Here is a 26,151-nt window from a genome sequence, read left to right on the forward strand (position 1 = left end):
ATGGCAACTAAATTTTTAACCTGGAATGTTAATGGACTAAACTCACCGCAGAAGAGGAAGAAAGTTTTTCAATATTTAAAACAATTTAAGATAGATGTTATATGCCTGCAAGAAACGCATATTAGAGTTTTGGATCAAAAGTATTTATTGAACTCGAGGCTGGGTACGCAATTTGTTGCTTCTGCAGAGAATAAGAAAAATGGAGTGGTTGTTTATGTTAAAAGTGCCTTAACAGCGGACCTAATTGAAGCAGATAAGCATGGAAGATATGTTATGATCGAGCTGTTGTTTGAAGGTAAAAAGACGCTTTTAGTTGGATTATATGCTCCAAATCAACAACAAGCTGACTTCTTTAGTTTACTTCATACAAAGCTTACCCAGTTGGATTATAAATCCTTTATTTTTATGGGGGACTGGAATGGAGTTATGGATGTACAGTTGGATAAGGCTGGAGCCTTTAAACGCATTCCAAGTCACGCTAGACTGCCTAAATCTTTTTTTGAAATGAAGGATGACCTGGAATTGCGAGATATTTGGCGTGAGAGACATTTGCGGGAGAAGGATTATACATTTTATTCTGATAGACACCAATCTTTTTCGAGGATTGATTTTATTTTGTTGACTAATGATCTTCTTTTGAGAACTAAAAAGGTGAAAATCTGCGCAAGAATTATCTCTGATCACAGTCCAGTGTGGTTGGAGATTGATAAGGAAAGAGGAGATAGACGCTCATGGCGCGTAAATGAGAATTTGTTTAGAAATCAGAGAAATGTGGAAGAATGCAAACAGCGGATGAAGGATTTTTTTGAGATGAATATGAATAAGGGTACCTCTATGGATATGGTTTGGGATGCTAGCAAGGCCTATATGAGAGGGGTGTTGATATATATGAATAATAGACATAGACGTGCAGTGGAAACTAGAAGGAAAGAACTGGAGAATGAAATAAAGGAAAAAGAAAAGGCTTTGATTTTGAACCCAGAGGAGGTGAAGATCAAGGAGGCTATTAGACTGTTACGAGGACAATTTGATAAATTAATGGCTGATCAAGTGGCGACCAATCTGCGGTTTGCTAGGCATAATACTTTTTGCAATGCTAATAAGCCAGGCAGATGGTTGGCTTATAGACTGAGGAAAAAACAAAGGGCATCTAATATAGATAAGATTGAGCATAAAGGAAGGGTTGTGTATCAACAGAATCTTATTAAGGATGCCTTTGTGGATTTTTATTCGAAATTATATACTAAAGAGGACATTAATGCAAAAGATATTGATACGTATTTGGAGAAGGCTAGCATCCCGGTTCTTACGCAAGTACAAAAAGAGGGGATTAACCAACTGATTACAGAAGAAGAAATTTTTACAGCTATTAAGGAACTGAAGGTGGATAAAGCACCAGGCACTGATGGCTTGACTGCGGCCTATTATAAAAACTTACAATTAGAGATGATAAAACCGTTAAAGGAACTGTTCCAGACAATCCAGAGGGGGGGAAAGGTGCCCCCGTCTTGGAGAACAGCTTTTATCTCTTTGATTCCGAAGGAAGACCAGGATGCTACTTTAGTTAAAAATTACAGACCGATATCGCTTTTAAATACAGATTATAAGATATTTGCTAAGGTTTTGGCTAATAGACTGATGAGGGTTCTGCAACAGGTGATTCATGGGGACCAAACGGGGTTTATTAGTGGAAGACAAATGAAAACTAATGTGAGACATATAGTTGATGTGTTAGAGTTTTTGGAAAGGCACAACCAGATCTCTGCTGCGCTAATCTTTTTAGATGCTGAAAAGGCTTTTGATCAATTGAACTGGCAATTTTTGTTGAAAGTTTTAGACAAAATGGATTTTGGGGAAAAATTTTTACAACCGATTAGGGCATTATACCAAAAACAAACTGCCCGAATTATAGTTAACAATAGTTTGACAACAGTATGTAATATTGAGAAGGGCACAAGGCAAGGGTGTCCGCTATCGCCCTTGTTATTTATATTAACATTAGAGATATTATTGGTTAAGATTCGGAATTCGGGAAAAATTAAGGGGATACAAGTTGGAGATCAGGATTACAGATTGAGAGCATTTGCAGATGATCTGGTTGTTACAGTGACCCAGCCAGAGAACTCTGTTGTGGACCTGATGGAGATAATAACACAATATGGGAAGGTTTCTGGATTTAAAGTAAATATACAGAAAACTAAAATTTTGGCTAGAAATATGACAGTTTCGCAGAAGGCTCTCCTAGAAGGATTAACTGGATTTGAGATTGTTAAAAGGGTTAAATATTTGGGGGTGATTTTGTCGCCCTCTAATACAAAGCTATATAAAAATAATTATGAAAAGTTATGGGGGAAAATTCAAAAAGAACTGGAGAGTTGGGAAAAATTGCAATTGGGACGGATTGCAGCAGTGAAAATGAATGTCCTGCCCAAATTTTTATTCTTATTTCAAATGATACCGATTCTTAAGAAAGACTCTAACTTGGAGGAATGGCAGCGTGGTATCAATAAATTTGTGTGGGCAGGGAAAAAGCCACGAGTTAAACTTAAGATTATGCAGGATACTCGTGAGAGAGGTGGCCTTAAAATGCCTAATTTTAAATTATATTATGAAGCTGCTGCACTAGTAGGAATAAGTGATTGGATTAATTTGACACAATCGAGGTTATTAAATCTTGAGGGCCATGATTAGTTGTTTGGCTGGCATGCATATTTGTTGTATGATAAGAAGGTAGATACTGTGTTTAGGATGCATATTTTAAGACAGGCATTGCTGAGAGTTTGGAAGAAGTATAGACATAAGTTAAGCAGCAAGATACCATTGTGGGCAATCCCAAAACACGCAATAGAAAATATACATGCTGGTTTCAAACATGATGAGACTACTTACAAGGAAATTTTAAGTTTGGAAAGGAATATTTGGTGCTTGAAATCATATAGTTTCTTGCGAGAAGAGAAGGTTGTTCAGACTTGGTTTCAATATATTCAGTTACAGGCCAGGTGGAAAGAAGACCAAAAAAATGGATTTGCAACGACTGATGAAAATTTGATAAAGCAAATTAGAAATCAAGGACCAGCACATATTAAACGGATATATCTTGCATTGATAGAGATCGATTCAGAAACAGAGCTTGTTAAGGATTGTATGATAAAATGGGCCCAAAACATTCAGGAAGTTATTACAATGGACACGTGGGAAAAGATCTGGGTGAGGAATGTAAAATTCACTCAAGCTCAAAGTTTAAGAGAGAACTTTTACAAAATGTTTTATAGATGGCATCTAGATCCTAAAAAGCTTGCAAGTATGTATCCGAATTATCAGCCTAAATGTTGGAGGTGTGGTGATGAAGAGGCAACATATTTTCACATATGGTGGACATGTAAAAAGGTCAAGGCTTTTTGGATAAAAGTCTGGTGGAATATGCAGAAGATTTTTAAACGGAGGATAAAGTTTTGTCCGCAATTTTTTTTGTTGGGAATAATTGTTGACGCTACAGTTGTGGACTCTAAGTTGATGTTGAATTTAGTTACGGCAGCAAGACTTTTGATAGGTCAATATTGGAAGAAAGAGGAACTGCCGACTATACAAGAGTGGATTTTAAAGGTTTCCGACTTGGCAGAGATGGCGAAGATTTCGGCCTATTTGAAAGATTACTCGCAAGAACATTATATTATGGAATGGAGAAAATGGATTGAGTTTATCCAGAATAAGTATAGGGTCAAGAAGTTTTATCTAGCATTTGAATAAGTCTTCTTTCGTTTTCTTTTTTCTTTTTTTATTTTGTCTTCTATATATATTTAATAATGCTAAGTTTTGTTTGATCCTATATAAGTTAGAGAGTGATGGATTTTAGAATTTATAGTTGTTAGTATATGGTTGTTTATGATTGCTTTTTTATATATATATACCTTGTATTTAGCTCTGGGAAGTCCGGGGGGGGGGAGGGGGGTTGGGGGGAGGTGGGGGGGGAGGAGGGAGGGGGGGAGGGGGGGGAAGGGGGGAGGTAGGGAGGGGAGGAGGGAGGGGGAAGGGGTTTTTTAAAAGGAAAACTGTATTTTTAAAACTTTTCAATAAAAAAAAAAAAGATTCTTCAACCCTGAGCTACAAATATTCTCCTTCATTGAAATCATTCTACATTAAAGATAAAGGTAAAGGTTCCTCCACACATGCATGCTAGTCGTTTCCAACTCTAGGGGCCGGTGCTCATCTCCGTTTCAAAGCCGAAGAGCCAGGGCTTGTCCGAGGACGTCTCCATGGTCATGTGGCCGGCATGACTAGACACCAAAGGCACACGGAACGCTGTTACCTTCCCACTGTAGTGGTCCCTATTTTTATACTTGCATTTTTACGTGCTTTCGAACTGCTAGGTTGGCAGAAGCTGGGACAAGTAACAGGCGCTCACTGTGTTATGCAGCATTCGGGATTGGACCCGCCAAACTGCCGACCTTCTGATCGACAAGCTCAGCATCCTAACCCACTGAGCCACCGCGCCCCTTTTCATTCTACATTAGGAACCTGGAAAAACCAAGCTGTCTCTTACAAAGAGGCCCCCAAACAATGCCTGATGTTTTGCTCCCTCTGCTGGTTTCTTGATTTATGTGTCTCTCTTTCCTAACTGTACCAATAGGATTAAATGAAAATACTACCATACAATAAAGCAGCAGAACTCAAATCATCAACATTTGGGAGAGGTTAAGCCCAGTGGCCAATATTGTTTAGATAATATGTAATTCTAAAAAGATGGAGCCACAAGCGGTCCATGCAAGTTGTTGGTGCTGAAGGGCTGCATCTTAATTAGAGGAATGACTTGCCTTCAGAAGTTGTGGGTGCTCCAACACAACTGGAAGTTTTGGACAGCCACTTGTCTGGAATGGTTGGGGTTTGGCAGGGAGTTGGACTAGAAGACCTCCAAGGTCCCTTCCAACTCTATTAGTCTGTAATGCTCTAAGGGTGTCCTGCTTGAGAAGCGGATTGGACTAGGATTTCCTTCCTGAGCAGAGGGTTGGACTAGATGACCTCCAAGGTCCCTTCCAACTCTGTAATGCTGTAAGGGTGTCCTGCTTGAGAAGCGGATTGGACTAGGATTTCTTCTTCTTCTTCTTCTTCTTCTTCTTCTTCTTCTTCTTCTTCTTCTTCTTCTTCTTCTTCTTCTTCTTCTTCTTCTTCTTCTTCCTTCTTCTTCTTCTTCTGCTGCTGCTTCCTCCTCCTCCTCTTCTTCTTACCATCATCATCATCATCATCATCAAGGTTTCCCACGCAAAAACAAGCGTAGTTAATCTGCCCCCTTTCCCTACAGGCTACCCACAGTCCAAAACCTCCACTAATCGTGCCCTGTTCGTTTTGTTGTGAGAAAGTCTGCAACGCCGTGGGATATTGCTGGCATCGTGGTGTCCTTGGGATGCCAGCAAAGTCCCACGAAGCCAACAACTGCTGTGCTCCCTCCCTCCAACCACACACCCCTCATTATTGTCGAGCTGGTAGCAACGAGGAAGTGTACCTGACTTGCAAGCTGATTGTTAAGCAAGTTAGATCGAATTTGTTGGTGTTTTTTTTGCTTCAGTTATTAAATGAATCACTGCAGTTGTTAAGCGGATCTGTTTTCCGCTCACTGACTGCGCTTGTCAGAAGCTGAAAACATAACTAAAACAAGTATGCTTGTTCCGTTGGCTCTTTTATTGGCAATGAAAATTTTATTGGAAAAAAAATAGTAAAGCAGCAAAAATACCGAGCAAATAAATAAATAAGCAGAATTGTTTTGTCATCTCCATACAGCTGATGGCCTTCATCCAAAACATTAAAATACTGTAATAAACAGAATAAATGTGCATGAATTAATGCTTTAAAAAAACCAACAAACCCAGCTGGAATACAAAAGTAATACTTTTGATATATATATATATATAAAATAAAATACAGCACAGAGCTATTCGATAATGGAAAATAAATCAGAATACAGGTTTGTTATGTACAATAACAATTAAGGCCTAATTCACATTATATAAAGCACATTAGGAATTTGGTCGACTCGGAAAGTCTGCAAAAGGAATTGAGAGAGGGCAATTCTCTGGATGACTGCATCAAGGTACACCCTCTTGCCTGTGAGTAAATCTAATCAACTCATATATGGAAAAATATAAATATTGCTCAAAGACTAACCCATCTGACAGACATAACCCTGAGGTCTATCAACCCACATGAATTACCGGTAGTTTTCACTTACGGGCTGCATCTGAAGCCTTCTGCTGCTCTCATGAGACACCTAGACCCACACGTAGATCACCATCACTTGAAGGCTAGAAAGCATGGATTGAGACTTCAGATGGCCTTCTTATCTCCATCCCTTAAGGCAGGAGTGCCCAACCTTGTCAACTTTAAGGCTTGTGGACTTCAACTCCCAGAATTCCCCAGCCAGCATGAGAATGGCTGAGGAATTCTGAGAGTTGAAGTCCAGAAGTCTTGAAAGTTGACAAGGCTGGACATCCTTAGACTAATGAGGAATGGCCTCTACAGATACCATCCTAGACTTGCCAAAACTCTTCTCCTTTTTTGTTTCCTTCAGTTCTATTCTCATGAAAGATGACATGCAAAACGGAGAAGCAATAGCAAACGTAAGGTCCTCTATGTCCCACTGGGGCCATCATACCTGCACGATTAATTTTCTTGCCTCTCTTTTGAAATGGATAGCTTATCGAATGCAGACTTCATAATATCTGAGTGGGCAGATTGGGGATTTGTAGAAAAACGATAAAAGCGAGCAGGGAATGAGGTAGGATGATTTAGGCTGTACCCTAAGAAGAAAGATCATCGCTCCAGAACACTGATTTTTTTCATTACTGAAACCCCTTTTAATTACACCCCTTTGAGGACTTTTTAAATTTCCAAGGGCTAAAGAGGATTGCAAGCCATCCAAACTGGGCTGTTTAGAACTCCATATTGTAGTTTGGGACAATTCCAGCTAAACTTAACTCACTTTTGAAAAGAAATGTTCAAATAGGGACTGATGGCTTGCTTCCCAGCAAGGACAGGTCTTTATGGCCTTGGCTGGGGGAAGCGTTGTAGGAGGCTAACTTAAGTTTCAGTGCAACTCAACTTTTGTGGTGAGTTCTTAGCTCATGGTTTGTACTTTGCACCGGATAAAAGAACGACTTGACTGAACGCGAAGTCAATAGCGGTTGCATTTCAAAATCCCTGCGCCAGAGAGGAACGCATAGGATCCTTTTTTTTATGTGAAGCAAATCTTGGCTGAAGAGCCCATTCGCAGTGTGGAACAGCTGTCTTCATCTTAGCACTTTCCAGAAATGTGGAGAGAAGCTTACACATCTGGAGACTGTACACACTGAAGTCTGCATATCTGGAGGCAGCTGTACAGCGGTTCTTGGGCACCTTGGCAGCATGTGCAGGCAGTTATATATCACTCAGGCATTGCGTAAGTACGCCTTAATAGATTGTACGTTGCTCGAGAAAATTCATTGGACAAACCAATTGCCCTTTGAACTTGTCCACCACCATCGACCCATTAACTTTTTTTTTCATGGTGTCAAATCCTGTTTTTGTTACAATTCTAGGCAAGGAGAGATTAGGTTTCTCTCATGGAACCAGCAAAATCCAGAATGCAGCATTTCCAGGAAAGGAAAGGGAAGTATTTACGAAGAGTTTTATTCTGTTGAGGGATCCAAACTTCTCTTTTGTTAAAATGAAACTTTTGTACACACACACACTACTGGTTTCGGCTGGAGTTGGGCCCTGCAGAAAGATGTGAGCATGTATTTTCAATCCTTTGTCTGTTTTCTCCTTCCTGGGTGAACAGGGATTATCTTAAAACTGGAGTCACCTTTTTTTCAGGTGAATGTGTTATCACTCCAAGAGCATTTTATTCATCTCTCTGCTCTCAGAAAAAGTGAGTACAATTCATAAGGCATGAATTCTGATTTTACAGTGTGTATCGTAATGAACATAAAGTTCCGGATAATTCTGAGACATTTCGATAATACTCAGCGATGCAGAAACGTCCGGAAATACTCAAAATATAGTCTTGTGTTCTGCTTGACATAATACTTAAAATCGTCAGAGATCTAAGGCTAAAACAACTTACCACAAACTGTGATTGACGTGCTTATTCCTATCTTTTCTGGGACATGCATTCTTCTTCTGTAAACCTATTCTATTATTTTGGGTAGCAATTGGGTGACAAGCTATGTTAGAAATAAATGTGCTTCTATTTAAATAAATGATCATTTCTTCAGAATCTTTTTGCATCGTCACATCCTGAACTGAAACAATTTTGCAAACAGTGCAAGGGCTGAATGATAAGGGAGTCAGTACATAGACTTATATGGCAGTTATAATGTTCAAATTGTGGAATGTGGGTGTGGCCTGTTCATGACAAGCTCGCTCGTTTATAATCACAGTGGTTCCGGCTTTGCTGGAAAAGGCCGGTCTCTGGTTGATTTTTAAAAGTCGCGCCTAGCAGCTGCTTGGTGCGTATCAGCTGTTAGGCGCGTAAGTCTCATCGCGCCGCGTGTAGTCATGCACTGGCTGACAGGCTCTTCATTCGAAGTAGAGTCAAGGAGGTCGTCTCGTTCCCTTGCGTGCGGTTGTCGCATGGTTGATTCTTGATTCTTCCCTTCCACAGCAGAATCAAGCCTGCGACGACCGCACACAAGGCACGACTTTTAAAAATCAACCAGAGACCGGCCTTTTCCAGCAAAGCCGGAACCACTGTAATTATAAACAAGCGAGCTTGTCACGAACAGGCCACACCCACATTCCACAATTTGAACATTATAACTGGCATACACTTGTACTGACTCCCTTATCATTCAGCCCTTGCTCTGATGATGTCAACAGCTTGTTGACGAAAGCTCAGCAATAAAGAATTTTCTCTTATATCCCAGAGTTCATATATATGACAAATGCTTGTTAACTATTAGATTACCTTGCTAGGCCCCAAACATGGGACAAATCTTTATCTCCTGTGTCAGCCTATCCTATCCTATACTGCCTGTCGATGGCCTTCAGGATAGGCTGACACAGGAGATAAAGATTTGTCCCATGTTTGGGGCCTAGCAAGGTAATCTAATAGTTAACAAGCATTTGTCATATATCTCCCCTTGCTTCTCTGCTAACAAAGCGAGAGAGATCCTGTGGCTTAGAGGTGAAAACAACTGCCTAATGTGTAATCAGCCCAGGTTTGAATCTCGGAAGGGTATATATACTGGTGACTTCAGGCTGGTGACTTCAGCTTCGTTCTTCTGGGAGAAGTGTGTGATAGTGGCTGTTTTTTCTTCTTCACAACTCACCAGTTCAGGTCTAAGGCTGGCAGCTGAGACCAACCCATCCACTCAAAACACAGCCCCACCCAATCAGAACACAGCCCCCATTCAAAACACACTCCCACCCAATCAGAACACAGCTAAGCCCCCACCCAATCAGAGCACACCTCCACCCCATCAGAACACAGCCAAGCCTCCACCCACAGAACACACCCCCTCTGGCAGTTTAAAAAAGAAAAAAAAAACAGCCACTATCACACACTTCTCCCAGAAGAACGAAGCTGAAGCCACCAGCCTGAGGATGAAGGATGAGATTTCGTCGAAACGTTGCCCTGATACCTCCAATTCTACGTGGGGAAAAAACCCGAATGACCAAAGATCTACATACATACACATATGGCAAGGCATTAGGGTGGAGCTGTCCAACTATTTCATATCTCATGGCCTGAGCATTTTTCATGAATATTATATACAGCCCAAACCAAACTGGACTGATGGACCTGGTTATTGCAAAAAAAAATAGGTTGTTAAGCGGCTGGCCAACTACCCCATAAATTGTAAGTGGCACAAATCCACACTATAATGGATGATTGTGCCTGTCCTGGCTTTAATACAAGAACACTGTAGTGGTAAAAATAAAATAAAATAAACAGTGAGAAATTCCTTTGGCAAGACATTGGGCAGGAGATATAGTATTTTGTTCTTTGATAGGCATATTCCTTATGGCAAAATATCTTAAATATAAACTTCGTTATCATAAAACGCTATCTAACTAGGAGGTCTTGAAATGCTAAAATCTATCTTTACAATGTGGAGTTTCAGGCCCGGGGATCTTTATAAGTGGGGGAAAAAATCCATTGGCTATTAAAAAAAAAAGGGGTGGGGGAAATCCCACAATGGCCGTAACACAAGAAAACCTACCACAAAACAAACTTCAAAACTCTTTTTCTTTTAAGCTTCAACACGTTTGGATGTTGTGACTCTTTGTGGTGATGGTACACCACATTGTTTTGATCGTCACAGACATTCATTCATACCTGTGTAGACTCTCTCTCTCTCTCTCTCTCCCTTACGCACCTACACACGTACACAAACACACCTTTCACGCTGCAGGCATGGCATCATTAAGGGCAAAACCCAAGTTATAACCTGACCTAAAATGGAACTTTATCCAACTTTTGTCCTTCAACTCTCTTTCGGCCACCTTACAGGAGTAGACATTCCTAGCATGAACAATTATGAAACATACTAAAGCTTGCAACCTAGTAGTAACTGGGTAAGGCTATACGTTTGCCTTTTCTTTAATATCCCTCACCCCGAGTTGCAGCTTCATCACCACATCCCCAAGTAGCAACGGGTTGAGGAAGGTCTACTAAGCTCTTATCAAAACATAATGTAAAGCAGGGGTCTTCAGACTTGGCCCTTTTAGGACTTGTGGACTTCAACTCCCAGAATTCCTCAGCCAGCGTGCCTGGCTGAGGAATTCTGGGAGTTGAAGTCCACAAGTCCTAAAAGGGCCAAGTTTGATGACCCCTGGTGTAAAGTGTTGCTACACAAGAGTACAGAAGGACAGAGGGACAACTTAATTGAAAATGGCATCTTAGATAGCAACGGCCATGGATGGGGGTAATGCAAGGCCTGCTTTAAAGCAAGACCTGCAACTAGAAAGGATGTGCCCGCATTCACATGTTCTTCAATTAAAATGGAATAAATTAATCCCCAATCCAACTGCATAGAGCAGAGGTAGGGAACGATTATGACCTGTGGACTTCAACTCCCAGAATTCCTGAGACAGCCATGTTGGCTCAGAAACCCTGGGAGTTGAAGTCCACAAGTCATAAAAGGGCTATCGTTCCCCACTCCTGGCATAGAGAGTGAGTATTTTTGGGGGGAGCAGGGAGGGGGGGACTCTGATCAGCCATGGATGCCTGCCAAGAAATATTTATCCAAATGTTTCAGAAATAGCAGTAATAATGTTTAAAACAAAACAAAAGAAAGAAAGCTATTTTCACATGGCTGTTCTGGAAGCAACGGCCTCCACCGTTCCGTTACTTTTTCATCGTAATCAGCGCCCAGCGCAGGACTCCATGTTTGTTGCAAATCGGATTAAAAATCAGGCAATGACATGCCCCTGTGTGACAGTTTTAGAAAGCCAGATTGGGTCTCCTCCTTTCTCCACAGGTCACGGGGAGAAGAAACCCAACAGGAGGAAACGGGCCGTGCAGTCCTTGGTATCTTGAAAAGTCCTTTCCTGAAGAACTTCAGGCTGTTATACATAAATGCCCTCGGGGTTGAAACCAGAGGACAGCGGGTTCTGCAAGATCCGGAGGTTGCTGGGAAGCTGCCTGGAGGAACTCGGGCGTTTGAGGGAGCTGGTCTGAAAGACGGGTTCTGTGGGAGAAGAACTAGGTTAGTATGACATCTTTGAACAGGTCCCGCCTGTTGTGATTCAGTGTCAGCCTGTGCTCCTAGCAGCTGAGTCCGATGATTCTGAGGTGGAGGAGGGGTTTGGAGAGCCTTTGGTGTCAGAGGGAGGCTCTGATGCACTGCAGGACTCTCAGCCTGGCCCCTCCAGTCGTGTTCCTCATGAGGCTCAGCTGTGTGAGTACGAGGTGTCGGACTCAGAAGAGTCACAGCTGAATCTGTTCAGAGACGCTAGAAGCAGAAGGCAATCCAGCAGAGCAGAGCAGAGAACTGTTTGAACTGTAAATAAATTTGGGTTGGGTTTTTCCAGCCTATTGACTGTAAAAAGAAAAAAGGGGTTGTCCCTGACACACAAACAGGGCCGGTTGTAGGCTGGAACAGAACACCGCCTAAATGTGGATTGCAAATCCCTAAGGGTGGAAGAACCGATGGAGGAATGAGTGTCTCCATCCATGTTCAGCTCCGTCATTAATCTTATCACCCACCTCTCAGGACAGGTGCTCCTCGACTTACAGCCGTTCATTTAGTGACTGAAGTTACAACGGCACTGAAAAAAGTGACTTATGGCCGTTTCTCACACAGGTCTGTTGCGGCATCCCCAGGGTCACGTGATCAAAATTTGGATGCTCCACAACTGGTTCCTATTTATGACAGTTGCAGCGTCCTGGGGTGACATGATCCCTTTTGTAACCTTCTGACAATGGGGAAGCCAGATTCACTTAACAACTGCGTTACTAAATTAACAATTGCAGAGATCCACTTAACCACTGTGGCAAGAAAGACCATGAAATGGGACAAAACTCACTTAACCAATGTCTCATTTAGCCACAGAAATTTCAGACTCCATTGTGGTCGTACGTTGAAGACTAGGTTGTGGTTATAAGTCAAGGACTGTACTGTACCCTCATGAGAGACGCAACCGAAGAAATAGTAATAGACTTATGTACCATTTCACAGTGCTTTGCAGCCCTCTCTAGGCGGTTTACAGAGTCAGCACGTTGCCCCCAACAATCTGGGTCCTCGTTTTACCGACCACGGAAGGATGGAAGGCTGAGTCCACCTTGAGTTGGTCAGGATCAAACTGCCGGCAGTGGGCAGAATTAGCCTGGAATATTGCACTCTAACCACAGTGCCACCACAGTTCGGTACGAAGAAAAAGCGAAAGGGAGGAAAGGAAAGATGGGAAGGGAAGGGGAAGGGGAGGGGAAGGAAAGGCAAGGAAAGGCAAGGCAAAAGGTAGGGTAGGTAGCAATAGCAATAGACTTATATACTGCTTCATAGTCCTTTACAGCCCTCTCTAAGCAGTTTACAGAGTCAGCATCTTGCCCTTAACAATCTGGATCTTGTTTTTATCGACCTCGGAAGGATGGAAAACTGAGTCAACCTTGACCCAGTTAGGATCGAACTGCTGGCAGTGGGCAGAGTCAGCCGGCAATACTGCATTCTGATCCCTATGCCACCAGGAAAATGGAATGGAATGGAATAGAATAGAATAGAATAGAATAGAATAGAATAGAATAGAATAGAATAGAATAGAATAGAATAGAATAGAATAGAATAGAATAGAATAGAATAGAATAGAAATAGAATAGAACAGCACTTAAGACTTATATACCGCTTCACAATGCTTTTACAACCCACTCTAAGTGGTTTACAGAGTCACCATCTTGCCCCCGACAATCAGGGTCTTCATTTTACCAACCTGGGAAGGATGGAAGGCTGGGTCAACCTTCTCTTGTCTCACCAGCTTGTCTCGCTACTCCTAATGCAAGGAGATCCAACCTTGGCAACTTTAAACCCTTGCTGGTTGGGGAATCCTGGGATTTGAAGTCCATAGGTATTTCCAAGGTTGGACACTCCTGACCTAACGTAACTATCTTCTCTCCCCCCCACCCTCATTTACAAAGGAAGGGCTTCTTGCTTGTGTGCAAATCAGTTGAACCTGTCCACATCTCTCCAAGCTTTTTTGCCCAACCCTCAAAAGACCAATGGTGAACTTTCAACGGATCCCCCTTAAGACCTATTTTAGGAAGTTGGGAGGGGGCAGGAGAGCATGTGGCCATCTCAAAAGTACCTTTCTCAAGCTCTGGGTGCGAAGCCTCCAATTCAATGGGTTCAGCCGGAAGGACCGTGACTTTGGTCCCCGTCTGTTGGATGAACTGTTGGAGGTTGACTTGACGCAGTTCTTTCGTCAGCTGCTCCAGTTCTTGTTCTCTTTCCTAAGAAGGAGAAGAAAGTTAAGGCAGATCCAGTTAGCAGTAAGGGAGTTGGATGGGACTTTGGAGGCCATCTAGTCCAGCCCCCTTGCTCTGGCAGGAGACGAGGGCTGTCCAGTCTTTCCTTAAGAGCCTCCAGCGATGGAGCACCCACAACTTCTGGCGGCCAGCTGTTCCCTTGACGGATTGCCCTGCCATTTCTTAGGAAATTCCTCCTTAGTTCTACGTTGCTTCTCTCCCAAGTTGGTTACTTTCCAACCGTTGTTTCTCGTCTTGCCTTTTGGTGCTTTGGAAAATAGTTTTGACGCCCCCCCCTTTGTCTTTGTCGGAGCCCCTCCAATGTTGTAAGGTTGCTTTCATGCTCTTCCCCCCCCCCTAGTCCTTCTTTTCATTAGACTAGGCTGGATAGACCCAATTCCTGTAACCGTTCTTCGTACGTTTTAGCCTCCAACCCCCTAAACATCAATTTCAACTTCTCGCGGGGGAAAAAAAAAGATCTCGCAAAGTTGGAATTGATTTGAACTTTTTAGTCCCACCCAGTCTGCCGTTACCCCCGCAGCCACGCCCACCCAATGGGCCACGCCCACCCGGCACCCGACGATACATAAGTGGGTTTTGGGTTGCAGTTTGGGCACTCAGTCTCTAAAAGGTTCGCCATCACTGGTATAAGTTCTCCTTTTTCCTTGAGACTCGGCTTATTGTCTTCCGTTGCTCTTCTCTCCTCTCCACACCCATCTGGGATGGGCCTCATTTGTTCCTCCCCCTCACTCAGCTCAGGCCCCCAAAACAGCTGCCTCTCCGCCTGGGCACAGACAGGCGGTCCTGGCTCTGGCTCTGATTCTGCTTCCTCATCAGAGCCTTCCGGACCACAAGTTGACCCAGTCTCCTCCTCCTCCTCCTCCTCCTCCTCCTCTGACTGCTGGCAGCTGACTGACCACAACACGTGGAGCCTTAGCATGACTTTCCTATTACGAGACAAGGATTATTGACACAAAAGCGATCCTTTTGGGTTTGGCGGATTAGATAGGCTAGTTGTTATAGAAAAGGTTAGTCTGTACGGTATTTTTACTAGGTATACTATCAGGGAAATACGATAAAGAAAGCGTCTACTTAATGTTACACGTATTAACAGCAGCAAGAATTGCATTTGCTCGGTATTGGGAAAATTAAGGAAACACCATCCGAAGAAGAGGTAATTAAGAAAATGTTGGGACTTTGCAGAAATGGATAGACTTACCCTGAAGATTAAAGAAAAGGGAGACACAGAATATTTCCAAGTGTGGGGTGTATTTTACCAATGGCTGGAAAAATGGGGTAGAGATTGTTTAGAAAAACAAATGGACTAAGACAACATGTTGTTTACTAAGTACCTATGAATTGTAATCTTAGAAAACTAATAAAATGTTATTTTAAAAAAAGTATGTACAGTATTATATACAAGTAAAAAGTCGAGGTTTTATGTTATTACCTTATTCTACCGCACCAGAGCGAGCGCCTGTTACTCGTCCCAGCTTCTGCCAACCTAGCAGCTCGAAAGCACGTAAAAAATGCAAGTAGAAAAATAGGGACCACTCCGGTGGGAAGGTAACAGCGTTCCGTGCGCCTTTGGCGTCTAGTCATGCCGGCCACATGACCACGGAGACGTCCTCGGACAAGCGCTGGCTCTTCGGCTTTGAAACGGAGATGAGAACCGGCCCCTAGAGTCAGAAACGACTAGCACACATGTGCGGGGGAACCTTTACCTTTACCTTTACTGCGCCAAAAGGAGTTGGAGGCCAATGGCTGTCTTTTTCTTTTTCCTTTTATGCTTCCCCCCCATCTCTTTCCCCTTTTCTCCCTTAATTTTTCCCTCATCTTCATTTTTCTTTTTATTTTTGTATTTCATATTTTGATCAACTAATAGCCTTGGTGGCGCAGTGGGCTAATGCCTCCTTAAGTAACACCAGCTGCCTGCAATTAGTGCAGGTTCGCATCCCACCAGGCTCAAGATTGACTCAGCCTTCCATCCTTCCGAGGTAGGTAAAATGAGGACCCAGATTGTTGGGGGCAATAAGCTGACTTTGTAATAATGCCGCTTGGGGGGGCCCAAAAGCCCTAATAAGCAGGCATATACATAGAATGAAGGCTATTGCTAAGCACATTGGTTTGTGCTTAAATTGTAAGCCGTCCTGAGTCTTCGGAGAAGGGCGGGATATAAATGGGATTAAAATAAATAAATAAATAATAAAATCTCTGGAGACACAGAAAATGGATCCCACCTGTAACCGCTTGGCCGCTTGTCCCAGAGACCTTTCCACAGCTTTGATGCCGTTCTCCAGGCGGAGACTTTGTTGGCCGTGGAGGTCAAGTTCTCCTCTGACTTTGTCGATCTTCTCCCTGACTTCTTCTTCATTGACTTTGGCCTCCTGGACTTCCCGTTGCAATTTTTCTGCTTCCAAGCCGCTTTCCATGTGTTGGATCTGGACCACGTAGTCCTTCAGCTTGCTTTCACAGTCCAAAATCCTCTGCCGGATCTCTTGCAACTGCTCCTTCAGTTGCTTCTCGTTTTCCTGCTCAATCTGGAGCTCGTTTTCCCAAAATTCCTCCTCCTCGATCTCCACCTCGTTCCGCTTGATCTTCTGCTCCAGTTTGAGGATTTCGTCCTCCAGGCTGAAGCTGAACTTCTGCTCCCAGTATCTGATCTCGGCTTCGTTCGTGTCCAGCTGTTTCTCCACCGACTGCAACTTCTCCGTCTGGAGATGCACCAGCTTTTTCAACTCATCCGCCGTGGTCTTGCAGTGGAGGACTTTCTGCTTGAACTCGTGCTCTTTGCTCTTCCCAAAAATGTCCATTAATCCTTTGGCGCCGCCGGTGAAAGTCAAGGATTTACGTTTGGGCTCTCTCCTTTTAATCGACTTGTCGTTCTGAGGCCGGAGCTTGGCCAAGGGAGGGAGGCTCTGTCGGTACAAAGTCCTTTCCGGGATCCGAGCCACGCTGTCCGAAGTCGGCCGCTCGCTAAGCGATGGCCCGGTACGTCGCAAGACGAGTTGCACGTCGCTTGCGTACTGCCCCCATTTGTTCAAAGAAATGATAGGGTTTTCGTGAGGTGCTAAATGTCTTTCTGTATCTCTCCATTTTTCTATCAAGGTATACCTTCCGGTACGACCTAAAAAAAGAAAGAAAGAGAGAAAGAAAGAAGAGCATGGACACACAGGTAGTCCTTGACTTGTAACAGTTCATTTAGTGACTGTTTGAAGTTACAACGGCGCCGAAAAAAGTGCCTTATGGCCGTTTTTCACACATACGGCCACTGCAGCATCCCGTGGTCATCCCGTGATCAAAATTCAGATGCATGGCAACTGACTCACATTTATGACCGTTGCAGTGTCCCTGGGTCATGTGATCCCCAGCAGAGTCAACGGGGAAGCCAGATTAATTTAACAACCGTGTTACTAACTTAACAACTACGGCGATCCACTTAACAAGGGTGGCAAGAAAGGTTGTAAAATGGGGCAAAAAATTCCCTTAACAAATGTCTCCCTTAGCAACACAAATTTTGGGCTCAATTGTGGTCATACGTCAAGGACTAACTGTAATTGCAATGATAGGAATGAGCCAGCAGAGGGCAGAGGTGCACCACAAGAGCTGCAGACACCAATTTTAAAAGTTAGATAATCAAACTATTTACTGCACTGGTTAAAGTAGTTTGTGATAACTTAATGGAACCTACATTAGCCCCACCAATTTGCAAACTAGCAAGCCACATCATCAAAAGTAGTACGGAAAGCCACTTCATAATATTAAGAAATTACTTAATGCACTGGTAGAAGTAGCTTATGATAATTTAACCCCAATTTACACGAGCACGACCACTTAGCAAACGAACAAGCCACATCTACAAAAGTTATCGGAGAGGCATGTATAAAAGTCACATCATAACACGAAGAAACTACTGCATCGGCGCAGTAGTTTTTGATAATGAAACTCCATCAAAAAAATTTTTAGCTTGAAGTGAATTAAACTTTTAAATCAAAAACCCACATAATAAATGGAGGAAGTAAAGCAGAATCGGGCCTGCAAGATTTTTTTTTTACTAGACTATGTTAACAAAAGCAGTTTTTAGTCTTTGTTGAGGTTTATTTCTTGATCTGGACTGACCAAGTGTTAGCAATTCTGAGCTGCCTAGCACAGAGGCCCCCAAACCTTTGGGCACCAGGGACTGGTTCCGTGGTGAGAGGTTTTTCCACGGACCGGAGAGTGCGTGGTTTTGTGTGCTGCCCGCATCCCGCAGATGGGGCTTTGTTTGCCTGGTTGCTGGCATGCCGTGGCCCAGTACTGGTCCACAGACCAGGGGTTGGGGACCCTTGGCCTAGAAGATTGGCAGCAGTATTAAAACCACGCAGGTGCTTACAATTGGCATCTTTATGGATCCAGGGACTGGAAACGTAATACAGGCCAGTTGAGAGAGAGGCAACTATCATACTACTACTGTTTTGGAAACCCCAGAATGCAACTGTGTTCTGAAGCAGCCAAGATGAGAAAACCTCAATGCTCCCTCCGCTACAGGCCTTCCTCGACTTACGACCACAACAGAGCCCCAAATTCATGTTGCTGAGTGAGACATGTGTTAAGTAAGTTCTGCCCCATTTCACGACCTTTCTTGCCACGTTTGTTAAGTGAATCCCTCTGGTTGTTAAATTAGTCACACCATTGTTAAGTGAATCCAGCCTCCCCACGGACTTTGCTTCTCAAGGAGGTCACAAAACGGAATCACATGACCCCACCGCAAATGTGAGTCGGTCACCAAGCATCCGAATTTTGATCATGTGACTACGGGGATAGCTGCAAAAAGGTCCTAAGTGTCGTGAAACAAACTGTTGTAAGTTGAGGACTAACTATATCTAGCTGTCAAATGTTCCAGGCAAGAGCTCTCCTGGCTACTAAATCATCCAAATATAGTTGAGAAAAGTTTAGATTTCTCCAAAATCTCCTGCAATTAAGACGAATTATCTCCCGCCTAGCGAGGCCCTCAGTCTCATTGATCAGAGTAGATTGGACTTAAGTTATGTCCAGGACACATGAAGCCAAACCTTCAGACCTTCCAAGTCTTGCAAGTTCCAATATGTTTATCGTTAAAATGTAGGGAGGGCTAGACTCGGGTTCCAAGAATACGGAGTGAAACGTTTCGAATTTAGAACTTTACCAGCTCAAAAGCGACTTGTGTTGCATCCGAAACAGCTGTTCCAACACGAGGGAGCTTTGATGCCGTTCTGAGCCCAATGCCACTGGCTTAGAAGTAGGGCTTTTCAAGGTCAACACGGTTCAAATTCAAAGTATTTTATCTATCCCATTGAGCTCGGGGACCGATCTAAGAGCGGCTGTCCAATTCAAAAGGGAAATCTAACTGGAGGCGGGATAACATGTTCTGTCTCTTGGGATATCTCCATAAGCGCACAGTGAAGTCATTTACCACATCTGATCTACAACTGTTACTCTCCTTTGTGTAAACAACTATCCTTATTGTACCTGAGTCGTGATCTGAAATCTCACTAACTTTAGAAGAGAATATTTGTAGCTCAGGGTTGAACTGTGTGTGTGTGGGGTCCTTGGTGCTCTCTGAGCTTGGTGGTCTTCTTGCAGATGTTTCAGACCCAACTAGGGAACATCATCAGTGCTAGAAGGGAGAAGAGGAGGAGGAGGAGGAGGAGGAGGAGGAGGAGGAGGAGGAGGAGGAGGAGGAGGAGGAGATGACTGTGGGGTCCTTGGTGCTCTTTGAGCTTGGTGGTCTTCTTACAGACGTTTCATGGCCCAACTAGGGAACATCATCAGTGCTAGAAGGGGGGGAGTTTGCTTAAAGATTTGAACTGTGGGGTCCTTGGGGGTCTCTGAGCATGGTTGTTTTATTGCAGACATTTCATGACCCAACTAGGAAACATCATCAGTGTTAGAAAGGAGGGCAGTTAGCAGGGAAGAGGAGGAGGAGGAGGAGGAGGAAGAGGAGGAAGAGAAAAAAAGAAGAGGAGGGGGGGAAGAGGAGGAGGTGGTGGTCTTTGGTACTCTCTGGAGGATGGTGGTTTTCTTGCAGACATTTCATGACCCAGCTAGGTAACATCAGCAGTTAGGATGTACACTGATCATGTTACCAGTTTGGTCAGGACAGATCCAACGATCCAACAGAATGAACGATAAGCCCTTCCCACTCAACCTCCTGCATAAATATCAGGACTGCATACTCACCTATAGCCTGGGCAAGCGCTATAACCACTTCCTGACAAGTTGTAACTTCTGTGACTCCACAAACAATCCTTTGGACTCCGTCAACCCACACCTTCAGCTCCATGGTCCGCAGATCACCCGACGGCCATGCATATAGTCCTCAAGAAATCAGGTCATGTTTACAGCTATGTCTGGGAGCGCCAACATGCTGGGGAATTATTATCTGGAAAAGACGATTGGGTGGGTGAGTTAAAGGGCTATCATTTAAATTATGTCCAAGAAACTAGTTGCAGGATTTTTAAGGCCCGAAGTGTTTTTTCCTCCCCCGTACAATTTTGTGCCTTTAAAAATCGCAATGCGAATGCAAAAAAACAATTTTTCAAGAAAGCAGATTGCAGGCGGTCCTCAACTCACGACCACAGCGGAGCCCAACATTTCTGTTGCTAAGTGAAACACTGGCTGGGTTTTGCCCCACTTTACGACCTTTCTTGTGACAGCTGTTAAGTGAATCCCTCCGGTTGTTACGTTAGTCACACGGTTGCTAAGTGAATCTGGCTTCCCCCCTTGACTTTGCTGGTCAGGAGGTGGCAAAAGGGAATCATGTGACACCCCCCCTGCAACCGTCGTAAATACGAGTCAGTCGCCAAGCGTGTGAATTTTCATTACGTGACCACGGGGATGCTGCAATGGCCGTAAGTGTGAAAAATGGTCTTTTTTTTCCAGTGCTGCTGTAACTTTGAACGGTCACTAAATTGACTGTTGTAAGTTGAGGACTATCTGTATTTAAAAAGACCACACATTCCACCAAAGCACACTGGATCCATTATTAGCTTTTTTTTTTTAAAAAAATTGGATTGAGCTGACATTCCTTACTCGAAATTCAAGAAACAAACATTGCTTTAAAATTAGGTTATGTTGCAACGTGTTCCTCATTAAAAGCAGCCCTTCCTGTCGCTTTAGATATTCTTTTCCCCCCCTATCCGAGTTCAGATTGTAGCCAGAGATTGTTATTACAAAGAAAATTACTAGAAATTAGTTCTCTTGGCATACGATTTTATTATTGCGGTGGTGGTTATAATAGAACCGCCATTAGCACTTGGAAAAAGCTTTAACTATGGTGAAGATAAGTAAAAACAGCAACAGAGCTTTCTAGGTGTTGTAAGTCTTGTTGTAACGTATTAGCAGTGTATTTAAAAAGGCGAAGTCTTGATGTAACATATTACTGTGTTTTCACGAAAATTAGACAGAATCTTATATTAATTTTTTGCTCCAAGAGATGGCTTAGGGCTTATTTTCCAGTTAGGGCTCATATTCTGGTAAATACGGTACTAAATGTGTCCGTCTGGCTGACCATCTTAACTGGGGCTTATTTTGGGGGGGGGGGTGGAGCTTATATTTTAAGCATCCTGAAAAAAATCAGGCTTAGGGCTTATTTTCCAGTTGGGTCTTACTTTTGGGGAAACACGGTAGCAAAATATAGGTAAGTCCTCGACTTACGACCACAACAGAGCCCCAAATTTCTGTTGTTAAGCAAGACAGTTAAGCGAATTTTGCCCCATTTTATGACTTTTCTTGCAACGGTTGTTAAGTGAATCACTGCAGTTGTTAAGTTAGCAACACGGCTGTTGAGTGAATCTGGCTTTGCTTGTCAGGTTGCAAAAGGGGACGCTGCGACCGTCATAAATATGAGTCAGTTGCCAAGTATCTGAATTTTGAACACGTGATGCTGCAACGGTCGTAAAGTGTGAAAAACGGCCACAAGTCGCTTTTCCCAGTTCCACTGGAACGTCGAACGGTCACTAATGAACAGTTAGAAAGGTAACAATTCTAAGTTAATTCAACTGACCTTACAAATACTAGGAGTCATTTCAATGATGTTAACAAGCATTCAAGGCAAAAGCCAATGGAGCAAGCATAGCTGCCAGTGTCTCATGCCATTGTAAAGCCCAGAGAGCGATAACGCAGAAAACGGAGGGGAATCATTCGGTTATTACGAGCTCAAAAAGGACACTGCTCATTGTACAGATTTATATTTTTACCCTTTTTCCTTCCAAGTAGTGAAGAAGCAGGAACACCAACCCAAGTCCTCAAGAGACTTTGATCAACCAACAACACACGGAAGTGTCAAAAGTTTGGCACCTGGGGATTTTTATTCAGAGCTTTTCCAGACTACAAACGTTCAAAACAGGGTCCTTAAAATTTCAACTGCAGGGACTTAAGATTCAAAACAGGTTTTACAAGCAGTGACCATCAGCAGCAGCGGTGGTAGAAGACGTAAGTAAACAGCACTACCTCTCAGTCCCCAAGAATCAAGAATGACACGTGTAGTTACTTCTCATTCGTGTCTTTATTGTTGTTCACCTACAGACAGAATCTTGCCAGACTAAAGCGGTGATCTGCATTACTATAGATATAAGCCCGTGGTGGTGAACCTATGGCACGCGTGCCAAAGGTGGCATGCAAAGCCCTCTCTGTGGGCACATGCGCCATCGCCCCAGTCCTAGTAGGCCTTCAGCTGGGTTTTATAAAACCTTTTCGCTTTCCGCCACCGTGTGCCAAAAAAAAAAGTTCAACCAATCAATTTCAACTTCTTGCAGGAAAAAAAAGATCTCGCAAAGTTGAATTGATTGGTTGAACTTTTTAGTCCCACCCTTTCTGCCCTTACCACTGCAGCCACGCCCACTCAATGGGCCACGCCCAACTGGCACCTGACGATACATAAGTGGGTTTGGGGTTGCAGTTTGGGCATTCGGTCTCTAAAAGGTTCGCCATCACTAATATAAGCTATGAACTGCTGTGGAGGAGTCATCCTATCCCAGTGAACTCCCATCAATTCCAATGCTTTATTTACTTAAATGACAGACAGAATCTTGCCAAATTAAAGCTATCACTTTGTAAGCTACTAGATATTTCCTGAGATGTTCTAGGACGGTGAACCCCAACCTTTTGGGCACCAGGGACCAGCTCCGTGGAAAGAGGTTTGTCCGTGGATCGGAAGGGGTTTCACTGCTGCCTCCATCTCACAGATGTGGCTTAGCTTGTTTGCACGGCCCAGTTTCTGGCATGCCGTGGACCACTGCCAGTCCATGGTCCGGGGATTGGAGACCCCTGTTCTAGAGTATGACGCTCTTCCTTCATTTCTCCATCCATCTTGGGACTGCATTGATTCTTAATTTGGGTCTCTTTCTGGGAAAGCTGAGTTGGCAAAAATCTTCTTCCTCTGCTGCTTCAGGTGCACAATCCATTACACTTAAGCCTGATTTAGAGTTGTCCGCAACTGCCCGTAGCACTGAAAAAAACTGACTTACAACTGTGTTCCACACTTACGACCCTTGCAGCAATCCCCGGTGTCACAGGACCAAAATTCAGATCCTTGGAAAACGGTCTCCTGTTTGTGATGGTCACAGAGTCCCGGGGGGGGGGGCTCACGTGATCCCCTTTGGCGATTTCCTGACGTGCGAAGTCAGTGGGGGAAATCCCGATTCACTTAAGGACCGGGTTACTAAACTAAGAATTGCAGGGATTCATTTAACAACGGTGGCAAAGAAGGTCGTAAAATGTGCCAAAGCTCACTCAGCCAATGTTTCGCTTAGCCACAGAAATTTTGGCCTGAATTGTGATGGTAAGTCGAGGAATAGCTGTATAGAGAGGTTGGTATTGTGGTCCAGTCCACCGCGCCCCCCCCCCAGGATCTTTTGGTTAAATCTAAAATAGTTCTCTGGGTAGCAGCCACAAATTAGCTTTTTTAGAAATACATTTGAGCAACAGGAATTCAATTTCTGGATGGCAATGACTCATTCCCCTAATAAGTGTCTGTCTGTGTATGTCATAGGATGATGCTTGATTTAAAAGATAATAAAGTGTGACAATGGGGTGACTCTTGTCAGATATTTTTACCGGTGCAGAAAATGGCAGGCTGCATTATTTTCTGCTAGTCTGAATACTCTTTATTCCTTTTGCAAAGGGCTCTTGGAAAGAGGACAAGCAAACCTATTCATTCTTTTATTCAAACGATGGTGGTAACACATTTCTTAATAAAAACAAACAAACAGATCATAATCTATTATGCAATTCATTTATTAATCCTTACAGTGTATATGCTGAAAGATTAAGTTCCAACTTCCAAACAATAAAACCATAAGAATGCATCAATACATCTACGTATCCTCTCTAATCATTATTGTGTACACACACACACACACACACATACACACACACACACACACAAAACCGCAATGGTGAAGAAAATTGAAAAAACAAACAAAGAGGCATTGAAATTGCTCCTGTTGCATACATTGCTTCGCAATTTTGTCGACTGCAACCTTGGTCCTGCATAAAAAAAGCCCATTTTTATACGTGTTCCTGCTTTCGTGGCCTATTTTGCTTCCAAGTGAGCAAGGGAAAAAACAACAACCATGCATTTCTGTTACTCAATTCATTTACAGGTCGTGTCCGACTTACGCCTGCAATTGAGCTCAAAATTTCTCTTGCTAAGTGTTGACATTTGTGACGTGAGTTTTGCCTCCTCTTTTTGCCACAGTTGTTAAGGGGAAATCACTGCACTCAGTGACACGGTTGTTGGAATTGAATCTGGTTTCCCCATTGACTTTGCTCCTAGGAAGTTCTCAAAAACTGATCACATGACTCTGGGGCACTGCAACCGTCGAACGCACAAGCCAGTTGCCAAGCCTCTGAATTCTGATCATGTGACCAGGGGGATGTTGCAATGGGTGTAAGTGTAAACAACCAACTGTAAGTCCCTTTTTTCAGAACGGTCACTAAACCAGGTCAAGAACTATCTGTATTAAATAAGTATCATTTTACTCTGTAGGAAAATGAGAATGTTGTTGACATAAAGCAGATAAAGCACTAGACTCCCGTAAGACTTACCCCATCATTGAAAACTGCTATCCACAGCACTGATTCACACATACTGCGTCTTTCTGTGCAAAATATAACACTGCTACATTATATGCAACTAGCCTATAACAGTGCCGTGTTATATGTAGCTTACTGCACCACCTCAATCCCCATAAATAATTTTATTTCTTTTATTCCAAATCGTGCCAGTTGAAATGGCAGCTAAACCTCGAGAGTACCAAGGGGAATAAAGCGTTCGCGTTAAAGTTGTTAAATAAAAGAATATCCTAATTTGAAGGGAATGGGTGTTTTAACCAAAAGCACACTGCCGGCTTGCTTGAATCTCAATTCCCCCCCCCTTGCACTGTTTCTCTCTCTCTCTCTCTCTCTCTCTCTCTCTCTCTCTCTCTCTCTCTCTCTCTCTCTCTCTCTCTCTCTCTCACTCTTCCTTCCCACCAATGTGTGCAAAAATACTCCGCTTTTCCACCGTTTTTAATGGTGGAAGTTTTTAAAGAAGAGATTGGACAGCTATTTGTCTAAAATGGAGTAGGATTTCCTGCCTGAGCAGGGGGTTGGACTAGATGACCTCCAAGCTCCCTTCTGACTCTGTTATTCTGTTCTGTTCCAGTCCATTCCATTCTTTATAATTGATTTTTTTTTACAAGCTAGAGAATTCCTCCTTTTTTATTTGGTCACCTTCTTCCGAGATCTGCAACTTAACCCGGGACAAAATGTAGGTGGATCTCTATGCTAGGGGCTTTTCCTCCATTTTCGTCTATCTCTCTGTCTTAAAAGACTTAAAAATGTCTTTTTTAAAAAAAAATATTTTGCTTCCAGCCATAAATTAATCCATTTCGTCTCTTGTGGATAACCTTTGAGAGCACCAGATAAAGTGGTCCCAGTCCCCGTTTGGCAACTGTACAAAACCCAGCTCAGGAATCTCACAACTGTGTAAATATTGAAGTATGCAGAATTTTAACAAGGCAGGAAAAGCATAAGATCTAACTAACTGCTTGGGAACTACATCCTAGAAACCTTTGCAGGCAGTCAGCCCTAGGCTTACGACCAATCACTTAGTGACTGTGTGAAGTTACCATGGTACTGAAGAAATGTGACTTAGGATCGTTTTTCACACTAAACAACCGTTGCAGCATCCCCGTGGTCACGTGATCAAAATCCAAATG

General features: G+C 43.2%; 1 protein-coding gene across 1 annotated transcript in view; it reads right to left on the minus strand.

Moving 5' to 3' along the window:
• Window positions 1-10,823: 10,823 nt before the first annotated feature.
• RASSF8 (Ras association domain family member 8) overlaps window positions 10,824-26,151 on the minus strand; it is a 92,275-nt gene continuing 76,947 nt past the window's right edge. Inside the window, exons 2-5 of the mRNA XM_081330847.1 lie at window positions 20,129-20,330; window positions 16,171-17,057; window positions 13,771-13,915; window positions 10,824-11,663 (exon numbers count right to left, since the gene is read on the minus strand). Coding sequence (XP_081186973.1) covers window positions 11,542-11,663; window positions 13,771-13,915; window positions 16,171-17,057; window positions 20,129-20,231 — 1,257 coding nt within the window. The 5' untranslated portion in view covers window positions 20,232-20,330 and the 3' untranslated portion in view covers window positions 10,824-11,541. The remainder of the gene's footprint in view (window positions 11,664-13,770; window positions 13,916-16,170; window positions 17,058-20,128; window positions 20,331-26,151) is intronic.

This window comes from Vipera berus, assembly GCF_964194415.1.
Source record: "Vipera berus genome assembly, chromosome: 6".
NCBI lineage: Eukaryota > Metazoa > Chordata > Lepidosauria > Squamata > Viperidae > Vipera > Vipera berus.